General features: G+C 38.0%; 1 protein-coding gene across 5 annotated transcripts in view; it reads right to left on the reverse strand.

Moving 5' to 3' along the window:
* Positions 1–12,420, reverse strand: part of UBR1 (ubiquitin protein ligase E3 component n-recognin 1) — a 169,001-nt gene that overhangs the window by 57,149 nt on the left and 99,432 nt on the right. For all 5 annotated transcript variants that reach the window (XM_070054077.1, XM_070054074.1, XM_070054075.1 and 2 more), the window contains 4 exons: positions 11,832–11,931; positions 7,285–7,394; positions 5,701–5,787; positions 4,037–4,218 (listed from right to left, as the gene is read on the reverse strand). In XM_070054077.1, coding sequence (XP_069910178.1) covers positions 4,037–4,218; positions 5,701–5,787; positions 7,285–7,394; positions 11,832–11,931 — 479 coding nt within the window. The remainder of the gene's footprint in view (positions 1–4,036; positions 4,219–5,700; positions 5,788–7,284; positions 7,395–11,831; positions 11,932–12,420) is intronic.

Genomic DNA, 12,420 nt, shown 5'->3' on the forward strand with positions numbered 1-12,420 from the left:
AGGAGTTTTATCCATTCCTTCTCATCAGGTATTTTGGTTTCTGTTCTATTTTGATGGCTATTAAAACTAAAAAAACTTTGCCTCAATGACTTAGCAGTTCTTAGAATCTATTCTTATTGATCTAACAAACCCTAGGATTTATAGATGTGGGCAATAATAATATAGATAAGCAAATATTTATAACATGTTGATTGTGTGTTAGTTACTGTTTCAAATACTTTATAACTTGTTTATTTATTTAATCCGTGCAACAACCCTATGAGGTAGGTATTACCTCCATTTTTTTCAGGTGAAGAGACTGAGGTCCAGAGATAGTAAGAGATTTAACAAATGACTTCTCACTACTCAGTAGCAAATCCAAAAATTAACCCAAGTGATTTGGCCTCACATGCTCTAAATTACTCTGTAATGTTGCTTTACCAACTATACAAGAAGCTCCCTGAAATACGCTATATCATTCAACAAACTGAAAATAAATGTTCATCATTAATGCAAATGAATTTACATAATATTAAAAGCAATGCAGTTTTTAAAAGGTGGTCTCAACAAGGTGTGGTACCACCTCCTAGGAGACATCAAAAATAAACATGTGGGTGAAGTTGACTTTTGGGTTGTCATTAGAACTAGTGGGACACAGCATACTAAATGTCCTGCAATTTGGGAGAGAGTCCTTCTTGAAAAGAATTGCTTCCCGAGCCGGCGCCGCGGCTCAATAGGCTAATCCTCCGCCTAGCGGCGCCGGCACACCAGGTTCTAGTCCCGGTCGGGGCGCCGGATTCTGTCCCGGTTGCCCCTCTTCCAGGCCAGCCCTCTGCTGTGGCCAGGGAGTGCAGTGGAGGATGGCCCAGGTGCTTGGGCCCTGCACCCCATGGGAGACCAGGAAAAGCACCTGGCTCCTGGCTCCTGCCATCGGATCAGCGCGGTGCGCCGGCCGCAGCGCGCCGGCCGCGGTGGCCATTGGAGGGTGAACCAACGGCAAAGGAAGACCATTCTCTCTGTCTCTCTCTCTCACTGTCCACTCTGCCTGTCAAAAAAATAAAAAAATAAAAAAAAAATAAAAAAAAAAGAAAAGAATTGCTTCCCAAAATGCCAAGACTGAGAAATACAGAGCTCATTTTGATGTAAGAACATACATCAACTTTCAAGACACTACTTAGGGGAAATGGAAAGTTTAAGAATGATATGTACATAATACCATATATACAAATAAAAATGATGGATAACTAATTATTGTAGTGAAAGTATTTGCATGTAATAGTATACTAACAATTCAGACACTCATCGTGTGTGTGTGTGTGTGTGTGTGTGTATAAAAAACTTACAACCAGAGAATCTCTGAGGAAGAACAAAAAGGGGTCCAGGATCTTACCTGATGCTAAAGTGGAACTTCAGATTTGATTTTTAAAAGGAAACACTATCTTAAAAAGATATATATAATTAAAAGTCTAGGGACCAGTGCCATGGTGTAGTAGGTTAAGCCTCCACCTGTGGCGCAGACATCCCATATGGGCGCCAGTTCATGTCCTGGCAGCTCCTCTTCCTATCCAGCTCTCTGCTATGGCCTGGGAAAGCACTGGAAGATGACCCAAGTGCTTGGGCCTTTGCACCCAAGTGGGAGACCCAGAAGAAGCTCCTGGCTAATGGCTTCATGCTGGCCCAGCTCTGGCCACTGCAGCCATTTGGGGAGTGAACCAGAGGATGGGTGACTTTTCTCTCTGTCTCTCCCTGTGTCTTTAACTCTCCTCCCAAATAAAATCTTTTTTAAAAAAAATCTAAAAGACTGATAAATACATCTTCATCAACAATGAAACTTCTGCATGGCTAAGCTCCATAATTAATGTTAAGGAAATAGGGAAAAATATGGGAGACATATGTAACAAAGTTAAGTATCCATAATATTAAAGGACTGCCATAAATTATTAAGAGCAAAGCACCCAACAGAGATGAGCAAAGGGTAACAACAGGCAATTTCCAGATGATAAAATGTGAATGGTCAGTGAAGAATTTTATGAGAAGATACTCAAACTAGGAATAATTAGCAATGAGAGAAATTGAGTCAAACTGGCATAAATTTATAATTTTGATACCAAATTTTTCTTTAGATTTATTTATTTGAAAGGCAGAGTTACAGAAAGGAAGAGGAAGAGGAAGAAAGAAAGAGAAAGAAAGAGAGAAAGAGAGAGAGAGAGAGAGAGCGCGCGCAAGAGAGTGAGCTCTCTTCCATCACTGGTTATCTCCCCAAATGGCTGCAGCTGCCGGAGCTGGGCAATCCAAAGCCAAGAGCCTGGAGCTTCTTCCAGGTCTCCTACGCAGGTGCAGGAGCCCAAGAATTTGGGCCATCTTCTGCTGCTTTCCCAGGTGCATCAGCAGGGGGCTTGATCAGAAGTGGAGCAGCCAGGACTCAACCAGCACTCATATGGGATGCCGGCACTGCAGGTGGTGGCTTTACCTGCCATGCCACAAATGTTTTCAATTATTGATAATAGTTAAGCTTTGGTGAGAATGAAGTAAATAGGCACTCTGGTATATGCTTAGGTATAGAAACCAGGAAAGCCATTTTGTAGGACAACATGGTCATATCTATTAAAATTTTGCCCCAGCATTTCACTTACAGGATTCCACCTTTCAGAAGTACTTGCACAAATCCACAGGGAGCACATACAAAATATTATGATATAACTATAATGAGAGAATAATACAAGCTACCTAAATGTTCAAAATAGAATATTAAATTTCCCTACTAAGGAAGAATATGCAGCAGTCACAGGGAATGATGTAGAATCTATACTATAGATACACAAGAGTTTCAAAAATTCATGGAAAAATGAATTTAAAAGGTAATATGCATTTCCCATGAATTTTTTGAAGCCCTCTCATTTGTATATGTGTGTATGTACTGGTAAGACATTGAAAATGCAGGCTACAAGACAAAGTTTATGGGACAGTGCTGCAGCTTAGCAGTTTAAGCCTCTGTCTGCAACGTCGGCATCCTATATGGGTGCCAGTTCAAGTCCCAGCTGTTCCACTTCCAATCCAGCTCCCTGCTAATGTGCCTGGGAAAGCAGCAGAAGATGGCCCAAGTCCTTGGGCCCCTGTACCCACGTGGGAGACCCAGAAGAAGCTCTGGGCTCCTAGCTTTGGCTGGCCCAGCCCTGGCCATTGCAGCCATTTGGGGAGTGAACCTGTGGGTGAGTGATCTCTTTCTCTGTCTCTCCCTCTTTCTCTGTAAATCTTTCAAATAAATAAATAAATATTAAAAAAAGTTTATGGTGAAATCAAAACAAACTAATAAAAAGCAAAAAAATAAGCCTCATTATTTCTTTATGTAACTTTGTTTATAAGTGTATAGAAAGAGGCCTAGAACAGTGGTTGTTTCTAACTATGGTTATTTGTGGCTAAAGAATAGGAATGTAGAGAATGGCCACAGGGAACTTCCTAAATTATCTGAATTAAAAAAAAAAAAAACCACAGCCATAAACTATATGTCCAATCAATTAAGCAATAAAATATTAAATAATGAAAGCACTAAAGTCATTAATTAACTCTGAGTATAACTTTGCTTACGTCTTATTTTGAGAGTCAATAGCCTCTCATTACTTTCTAAATAGTATATTGTTAGCAGATAATATCTACAGTAGGGAAAACCTTTTTCAGGTGAAGAATTTGTTTTCAATCTGCAATAACTACAGTCATTTTTCTTAGACATCATAAAAATGATGTGAAGTATGTAAACTCTTGTGTGTACGTGTAGCTAAAAATATGCATGTAATACAAAATAATGGGAACATTTCTATTTTTCTGGTTTCCACCTACTCATCTTTGTATCTCTGTGTGCATAAAGCTTCCCAATAAAACTTAATTGCACACTTGAACCCTTTATAAATATAAATTTATATTCAATAATTTCACCTTTCCAGCTAAAAAAGAAGTTCAATTTCTCTTATCATAAGATACATTTTAGAAAAGAATGACTTAAAGTGAATATTTAATGTTTCCTTTAAAAACTAAGTTATTTTCTGGTTTTGCTTTGTTTCACCTCTCTTCCTCCATAGTAGAATCCTCTTTGCCATGCATTTCAGATGTATTGTCATACATTAGTTTATGAGTTTCAATGAAGTTTTTCTGTAGGGCAGACATCTGAGCCATGATCTTCTGGCGATGCAGCCTAGCAGCTTCAGCTTTTCTTTTCCGTTCTGCTTTTTCTTTATCATGAGTAATCTAGGTATTAAGAAACCACAAAAGTAGGTAAGATATACTGCTAAAAATATACATATATGTTGAGTATGCCTTATCCAAAATGGTTGGGACTAGAAGTGTTTCAGATTTCAGGTTTAGGAATATTTGCATTAATTATCAGTTTTGGATTCCAGAGCATTTCCGATCTCGAATTTTCGGATTGAGAGTGCTTATCTGTATACTGTTCAATTATAAAAAAATCCTGAGTGAGATTCTGAAAAACTTGATAATCACTTAAGGCCTAGATTCAACTTAATGTTTCAAAATTAGCTTTAAAAGTTCCATCACATCATACAACTAATTGCTCTTCTGATTATCCCAATTACTTAAAGTAAAAGGCCAACCACCATAAAAATCCAATAAACTGCCTTTTATATTTAATGGAAGTATATCAAGAAAGTTCATTTAAACAAAATTTTAAAATCATTTCCCAATGACTTAATTACTGACATTTAATCAATCTAAACCAACTTGATGACATCTAAGGCTCACAAATATATTGCTAAGACTGAGAACATCAACAATGTTACTGGTATTATTTTGTGCCTTTTTATCTTCTATTCTGCCAGTGCAGTGTATTTTTCTTTTAGGAAGGACAATTTTTAATTACAAGCAATAGTCTAATAATTAAATACCAGATTATGAAAAGCTGATTCATTACATATGGAAATAACCCAAATATTATTACATTTTATTGAATCAAAAATGAATAATTGGGCCCGGTGCCGTGGCTCACTTGGCTAATCCTCCACCTGCAGCGCTGGCATCCCATATGGGTGCCAGATTCTGTCCCGGCTGCCCTTCTTCCAGTCCAGCTCTCTGCTGTGGCTTGGGAAGGCAGTGGAGGATGGCCCAAGTGCTTGGGCCCTGCACCCGCGTGGGATACGAGGAGGAAGCACCTGGCTCCTGGCTTTGGATCGGCGCAGCGCGCCAGCCGTAGCAGCAACTTGGGGGGTGAACCAACGGAAGGAAGACCTTTCTCTCTTTCTCTCTCCCTCTCTCTCTCACTGTCTGTAACTCTACCTGTCAAATAAATAAATAAAAATCTTAAAAAAAAAAAGAATATTTATATTCCTCTAACAAAAAGTATATTGGCCAAACTACAATAAACCACCAATGGTGAGACATATCCCAATTTCAGACATTAAAATATATTAAAAATTAATAAAATATGGTATTTCTATATTTGATCTTAGCCAAAAGGTCAAGAAGCAATAAAATATGGTATTTCTAATAGAGCTCCACTACACATCAATTTCCTCTGCCTTTGTAAAATGCATACATTGTACCCAATAGCTATCTGTCAAGTATCATTAATCACTAGTACAGAAGTGTAATGAATAAAACATGGACAGATATCACACTTTAAAATAAATAGGCTCCTCCTAACAAAAAGCAGCTCTTCCTTAAAGCAGTGAAGTTCAAAGTCAGAGATGAATATCACTATCATTACACTGTTATTACCTCATCATTCTTAATGGATTCTAATCCTGATGTAGTTGCTACAATTAAGCAAGATTTTTCTCTTAATCGCTTTACTGTGTCAAACATCTGTGAAAAACAAATGAAATGTTAAAAGATTTGGTTAGACTCAAAGGATCATAAAAAATCACTAATTTGATTTGGTCATTATGTCTCCAGAGGTCTTTGACTTAAATTATTTCAACATTATGTACATTATACAACTGGACAGCATGTATGACTATGTGTAATACATAATACTTGGTAAGTAACAACTATATTTTTTTAAAAGATTTATTTATTTCAAAGACAGAATTACAGAGAGAGGTACAGAGAGAGAAGAGAGGTCTTCCATCCACTGGCTCACTCCCCAAATGGCCGCAACAGCCAGAGCTGAGCCAATCTGAACCAATCTGAAGACAGGCGCCATGAGCTTCTCCTGGGTCTCCCATGTAGGTGCAGGGGCCCAACGACTTGGATTATCCTCTGCTGCTTTCCCAGGCACATTAGCAGGGAGCTGGACTGGAAATAGAGCAGCCAGAACTCTAACCAGCTCCCCTATGCGATGCTGGCACTGCAGGCTAGGGCTTGAACCCACTGTGTCACAGGGCCAGTGCCTATATTAATGTTTTATGTATTTATTGTACTATAATTTTTTTTTAGCATTTTAGAGTATATTCTTACTACTCATTAGAAAAAATTAAGGGGCTGGCACTGTGGCAAAGCAGGTTAACCTGCTGTCTGCAATGCTGGCATCGCTTATGGGAGCTGGTTCGAGACGTGGCTGATCTACTTCCTATCCAGCTACCTGTTACTTCACCTAAGAAAGCAGCACAAGATGGCCCAAGTGCTTGGGCCCCTGCATCCATGTGGGAGACCGGGAAGAAGCTCCAGACTCCTGGCTTTGGCTGGCACAGCCCAAGCTGTTGTGGCTGTTTCTTCCTCTCTCTCTAACTCTGTCTTTCAAATAAATAAAAAATAAATCTTGTTTTAAAAAAATGAGGTGGGCATTTAACACAACAGTTGAGATGTTTCATGAGATTCCTATTTTCCATATACCAGAGTCCCACTCTGCTTTCTGTTACATCTTCCTGCTAATGTGCACCTTAAGAGGCAGAAAGGGGTGGCTCAAGTACTTGGGACCCGCTATCCACACTGGGAACCCAAATTGAATTCCTAACTCCCACCAGCTGTTGTATGCATCTGGGAAAGGAGTGAACCAGATGATGGAAGATCTCTTTATGTCTTGGTCTCTGTCTTAAAAAAAAAAACAAACCTGAAATGTAACATAAAAGTTCAAAGAGTTATGACAATAAAATAATTTTTAAAGATTTTATTATAAAACATTATGCAATGTTATGCCAGCAATAGTCCCAGACATCTCACATTTATAATGTTTCTTGATCACACTACCAGACATGTGCAAGGATTGACCTACATCATCTACATTTGTGTAAGTCTACTCTACGAAATTCAACAGAATGATAAAATTGCCTAACAATGCATTTCTCAGAATATATGCCTGTCATTAAGCAACATGTGATTGTATTTAAATAAAGATGTGATCAGTTTACTGTTCTAATTTACCTGGAGTATCCATGTTATCATGTCCTTCTGGCCTTCTAACTGGGGAATTCCTTTGAGTTTTTCCAAAAGCATTTGTATATTCTGAGCATTCATGGATGAACTCCCCAATCCTTTTTTAAACACAAAATTACAAACAATAAACATAAATACTTTCATAATGAAGTACAAATTAAAGTGCTTATTATTCACATTGATAACTGAATTTTAAGAATCAATCCCTTAACTATATTAATTTTTCAACAAAAGAATCACAAGTACATTAAGTACTGAGTTACAACTGTATTTATTAAGGGTTAAATTAAAAGAGAAAAACTTGAATTACTTTGACTCTCTCCTATATCTTCCACTAGCAGCAGTGCTAAGTAAAAATAACCTGTAATGATCTGTCTCGTCTCTCTTCCACTTAGTTCCTTGTCCTTAGTAAGAAAAAACTTCCCAAATTATCAAAATGGGATGTGATATATCCATAAAAAAACAGGTTTATGATGTCTTCATGGATCTAAAAAACACAGTGTATAAACTAAAAAAGGGGGGCAGAGTGGGTGGCAGCACTGTGGAGTAATGGGTAAAACTGCCATCTGCAGTGCCGGCATTCCATATGGTCACCGGTTTGAGTCCCAGCCGCTCCACTTCTGATCCAGCTCTCTGTTATGGCCTGGGAAAGCAGTGGAAGATGGCCCAAGTCTTTGGGCCCCTGCACCCGTGTAGGAGACCTGGAGGAAGCTCCTGGCTTCAGATTGGTCCAGCTCTAGCTCTCTGCCTCTGCCTCTCTCTAACTGCCTTTCAAATAAATAAAATTAAAAAAAAAAAAACTTAAAAGGAAATGTTTTTCATCTATTAGTTTTGTAATCAATATAACTGGAATCAGGTAGCATTTAATAGAAATCTAATCTAAATCTATCCTATTCTTCAAAATTAAAAATAGTGCAAGACAGATCACCTGTCATTCAGGAGGGAAATCATGCAGTAAAAGGTCTGTTATAGGGAATTAAAAAATATATTAGCTAGGCTGCATTGCCATGGCTGCTGACAGTGGTATCACTCCTGTGCAACTGGCAATGGACCATGTGGCACTAAGTATCTGCTGCCCTCAGCCCAACAGTTGGACACTGAGAGCCACCAGGCTCTGGCAAGAAGTCTGACAGCTGTAGGACTGGGTATTGAAGGCTCTTGCACTTGCAGGTCAGTTAAGGATTTCATATCTGGAATAAGTAATCACAGGAACTGCAAGGAAGATTTCAACTCCGAACCTTTCATTCTACTATGAAGGAGGATTTAAACAGAAAACGAGTGGGTGAGAGTTAAGTTTTATTTTAGGTGGAAGCCCATCTGCTAGCAAGGCCTAAATTAGAACATTTCACTGGAGAATCATGATTTTGAATCACTGAGATAAAGGTAGATTTCCTTACTTAACAACCAAAATAAAGCCAAAAACTTGCAAAAAGCAACTATCAAACAATGACTGATTCCTATGACCCATGCTGAGAAAAAAGGGGAGACTTAAAGAAAACAAAAGTCCAGCAAATTAATCTAAAATATAGTCCCTGAATATTCCTAAGATATTGACTACAATCTTTTCTTCTGCCATTAGGCTCCATAGCAATAGAAGGTTAACAATTTTGTTTTTCATTATCTTTTAAAAGAACCCCTTAAAATTCTTTGATCTTTTTCTTAATTCCTTTTGATATGATATTCATATTTTTAATGATTTTTGTTACACTAGTTCTCCTCTACACACACACACATATATACATGTGTGCAAAAAGTATGACCATCAGAAATGTAATTGGGATTTGTGGGCAATGAATAGAAATTTTCTTACTGCCTATATATCTATACCCTCATTTTCCCTTGTTTCTTCAGAAGAAATGGAGACTCTGTCTATGTAAGGTGCTTTAAATATTCCATTTCACAGTGTCAGTTTGAGTGCTGGCTGTTCCACTTCTGATTCAGCTCCCTGATAAGGTGTCTGAGAAGGCAGCAGATGATGTCCCAAGTACAGGAGCCCCTGTCACACATGTAGGAGACCCAAATAAAATTCCTGGCTCCTGGCTTCAGCTTGGCCCAGCCCTGACTAGTGCAGGCACTTGTGGAGTGAACCGCTAGATGGAAGATGTCTCTCTATCTTTCTGTCTTTTCTTTGCCTTCTCTGTAGCTCTGCCTTTCAAAGAAATAAAGAAATCTTAAAATAAAAATGTTCTGAGATCAAACACTAGCTGCCTTAGGAGGGGGATGATCTGAAGTGTAATGAAATTTATAAAATGGTATTTTATAAAGTAGTGGGTAGGTAGGTTAGAGAATTCTGTTCTACTGGGGCAGGTGCCGTGATGTAGCAGGTAAAGCCACCACCTGCAATGCTGGCATCCCACATGGGCACTGGTTGAGTCCTGGCTGCTCCATTTCCAATCCAGTCTCTCTGCTATGGCCTGGGAAAGCAGTAGCAGATGTCCCAAGGGCTTGGGCCCCTGTACCCATGTGGGAGACCTGGAAGAATAAATCTTAAAAAAAAAAAAAAAAAACTGACACAGGACAATGTGGAAAACTACTAAAATGATTAAAGATGTAAAAATGAGCCCTGTGAGGAAAGGCTGCAAAGGCCTAGGGAAAATTTGAGTAGCCTATATTTAATTATAGTAATACAGTAATGTGTATATATGTATTTATTTTTATTTATTTGAAAGTCAGAGTTACACAGAGAGAGGAGAGGAAGAAAGAGAGAGAGAGGTCTTCATCCACTGGTCTGGTTCACTCTCCAATTGGCCACAACACCACATTGCTGACCCCAGCAATGTATATTTCATTCAATTATTCATTCTACAATATTACTAACCACCTATGATGTGCAAGACACTGTAGTGGGGAAGGGGAACTCCTTTGATAGTTACAAATTTGAACCAGTCATAGATCCCACACCAAGAAAGAATAAATCATGGAAATAAACAAACATTGTTAGAGTTGTACAAATGATACATTAAATAAGTTCAAAAGAAGAAAAGAATGTTTTAAACTGAATGCACTGTGGGAGGGGGCTTTGTGGAGCAAGTGGCACAGAACAACTATGCTGTGGCATAGTAGGTTAAGCCTCCTCCTGTAGTGCCGGCACCCCATATGGGCACTGATTGGAGTCCTGGCTGTTCCACTTCTGATCCAGCTCTCTGCTTATGGGCTGGGAAAGCAGCAGAAGATGGCCCAAGTCCTTAGGCCCGTGAACCCACATGGGAGACCCAGAAGAAGCTCCTGGCTCCTGGCTTTGTATCCGCACAGTTCTCACCATTGCAGCCACTTGGAGAGTGAACCAGCAGATGGAAGACCTCTCTGTCTCTCCCTCTTTCTGTAACTGTTTCTCAAATAAATAAATCAATTTTCAAAAAAAAAGACTTAAGAAAAGATCAATGAGAGATACATATGTTTGCTGAGTCAGTGTTTTTCCTGAGATCAGAATTAGCATAGACATATCAATAGTGTGATTAGAGTGCAGAGTTTCTCAAATGTGAGGCATAGACAGAGAGGTCTCAAAGGCCAGCTCTGAGACATACACTGCTTTAAATTAATTTCTTCAAATAATCTGATAGTCATTACTTAATTGAGAAAACTGATTCAGATACAATGTCAGGATTATTTTCCAATGCTCCTTTACAACTCCTAAGTTCACTCCAAGCTAACTGAACTACTATATTTCATATACCTTCAAATATTCTTTTAATATCCCAGACGTATCTTCCAACCTATGACAACCTCCTCTTGAGTTCTCAACCTTGGCACTACTGACATGTTGGGCTATCTGCTGTATACTGCATATAACAGATAATTAGCAACACCCCTGGCCTGTTAATCACTACAGACCAGTAAAGGCTGAGTATCCCTTATTAGAAATGCTTGGGATTTTGGGTTTCAGGCTTTAGAAGTGTTTTGGATTTCAGGCTTAGAATAACTGCACAGACATACTGAGAAAATTTTGGAAATGGGAGCCAAATATATACACAGAATTCATTAATGTTTCATATACACCAAAGCCTGAAATAATTTCATACAATATTTTTAATAATTTGGTACATGAGAGAATTTCATAGTGTGAAATTTTCCACCTGTGGTGTCATGTCAGCTCTCAAAAATTTTGGATTTTAAGCATTTCAAATTTTTGCATTTTTGGATTAGGGATGTTCAACTAGTAGCTTCTTCTCAGTTGTGACAAAAATGTTTCTAGACATTGCCAAATGTCCTTTGGAGGGCAAAATCATCTCCCCAAACTCAGAGGCAGTGCTATACATGTTTGGTATTTGCGGGGAGAGGTTACATCAAATAATGATCTAATTCAAAATAAATTAAATCTTAGAGTCAATAAAATAAGGTTCTTGTTTAAAAAAAACACATGTATATGTACTTTGGAAAATATTAAAAACTAAAATGTTAGAAAAAAAAAAAAACAAAAAATTTCAGGTTGTTCTACATTTCAAGGATTGTCAGACTAAAATTCTGTAGGCACTAAACTTTCAATTATAAATGAGTAGCCATCTGGAACTGTGTGAGAAACTGATACTCAAACATACTTGAAGCCTTATGGTAAAAGTCAAATACCACTTCTTCTTCAGGAGCTTTCTGAAGTTGCTGCTTCTCTTCTAGTAAACCCAATGCCAGAATATGAAATGCCTAAAGGAGAAAATAAGAAATCTCTTAAGATTGGGCTTCTTCAGGTAAATATATTTTAAATGGAGTTATGAAAATAGGCAACTTGATAGGTAAAAATGGGTAAAGGTTATAAAAAAGCAGTCCACAGAAAGATAAATGATGAACATACATAGGAAAAAATGCTCATCTTCAAGTAAAGAAAAGTGATTTGAAACAAGATCACCCTATTTTTCACTTATTAGAGGGGGAAAATTTTTCAAGTTTAGTAAAATACAGGACTGGCAAAGGTGTTGGAAAATAGTACTTCTCACCATACTGGTAATAGAAAGTAAACTGGTATAACATTTTTGGAGGTCAATCTGACAAATCTATAAAAAATGTAAAGGTATAGAGCTAGCAATAGAATAAGAGAGATACATTCACTTATTTGTTATTTGTACAAGGATGTTCATTTTAGTGGTCTATGTTACAGGAAAGACCTATAAACAACCTGAATGTTTATTAATTGAC

This window comes from Oryctolagus cuniculus, chromosome 12, assembly GCF_964237555.1.
Source record: "Oryctolagus cuniculus chromosome 12, mOryCun1.1, whole genome shotgun sequence".
Classification (NCBI taxonomy): domain Eukaryota; kingdom Metazoa; phylum Chordata; class Mammalia; order Lagomorpha; family Leporidae; genus Oryctolagus; species Oryctolagus cuniculus.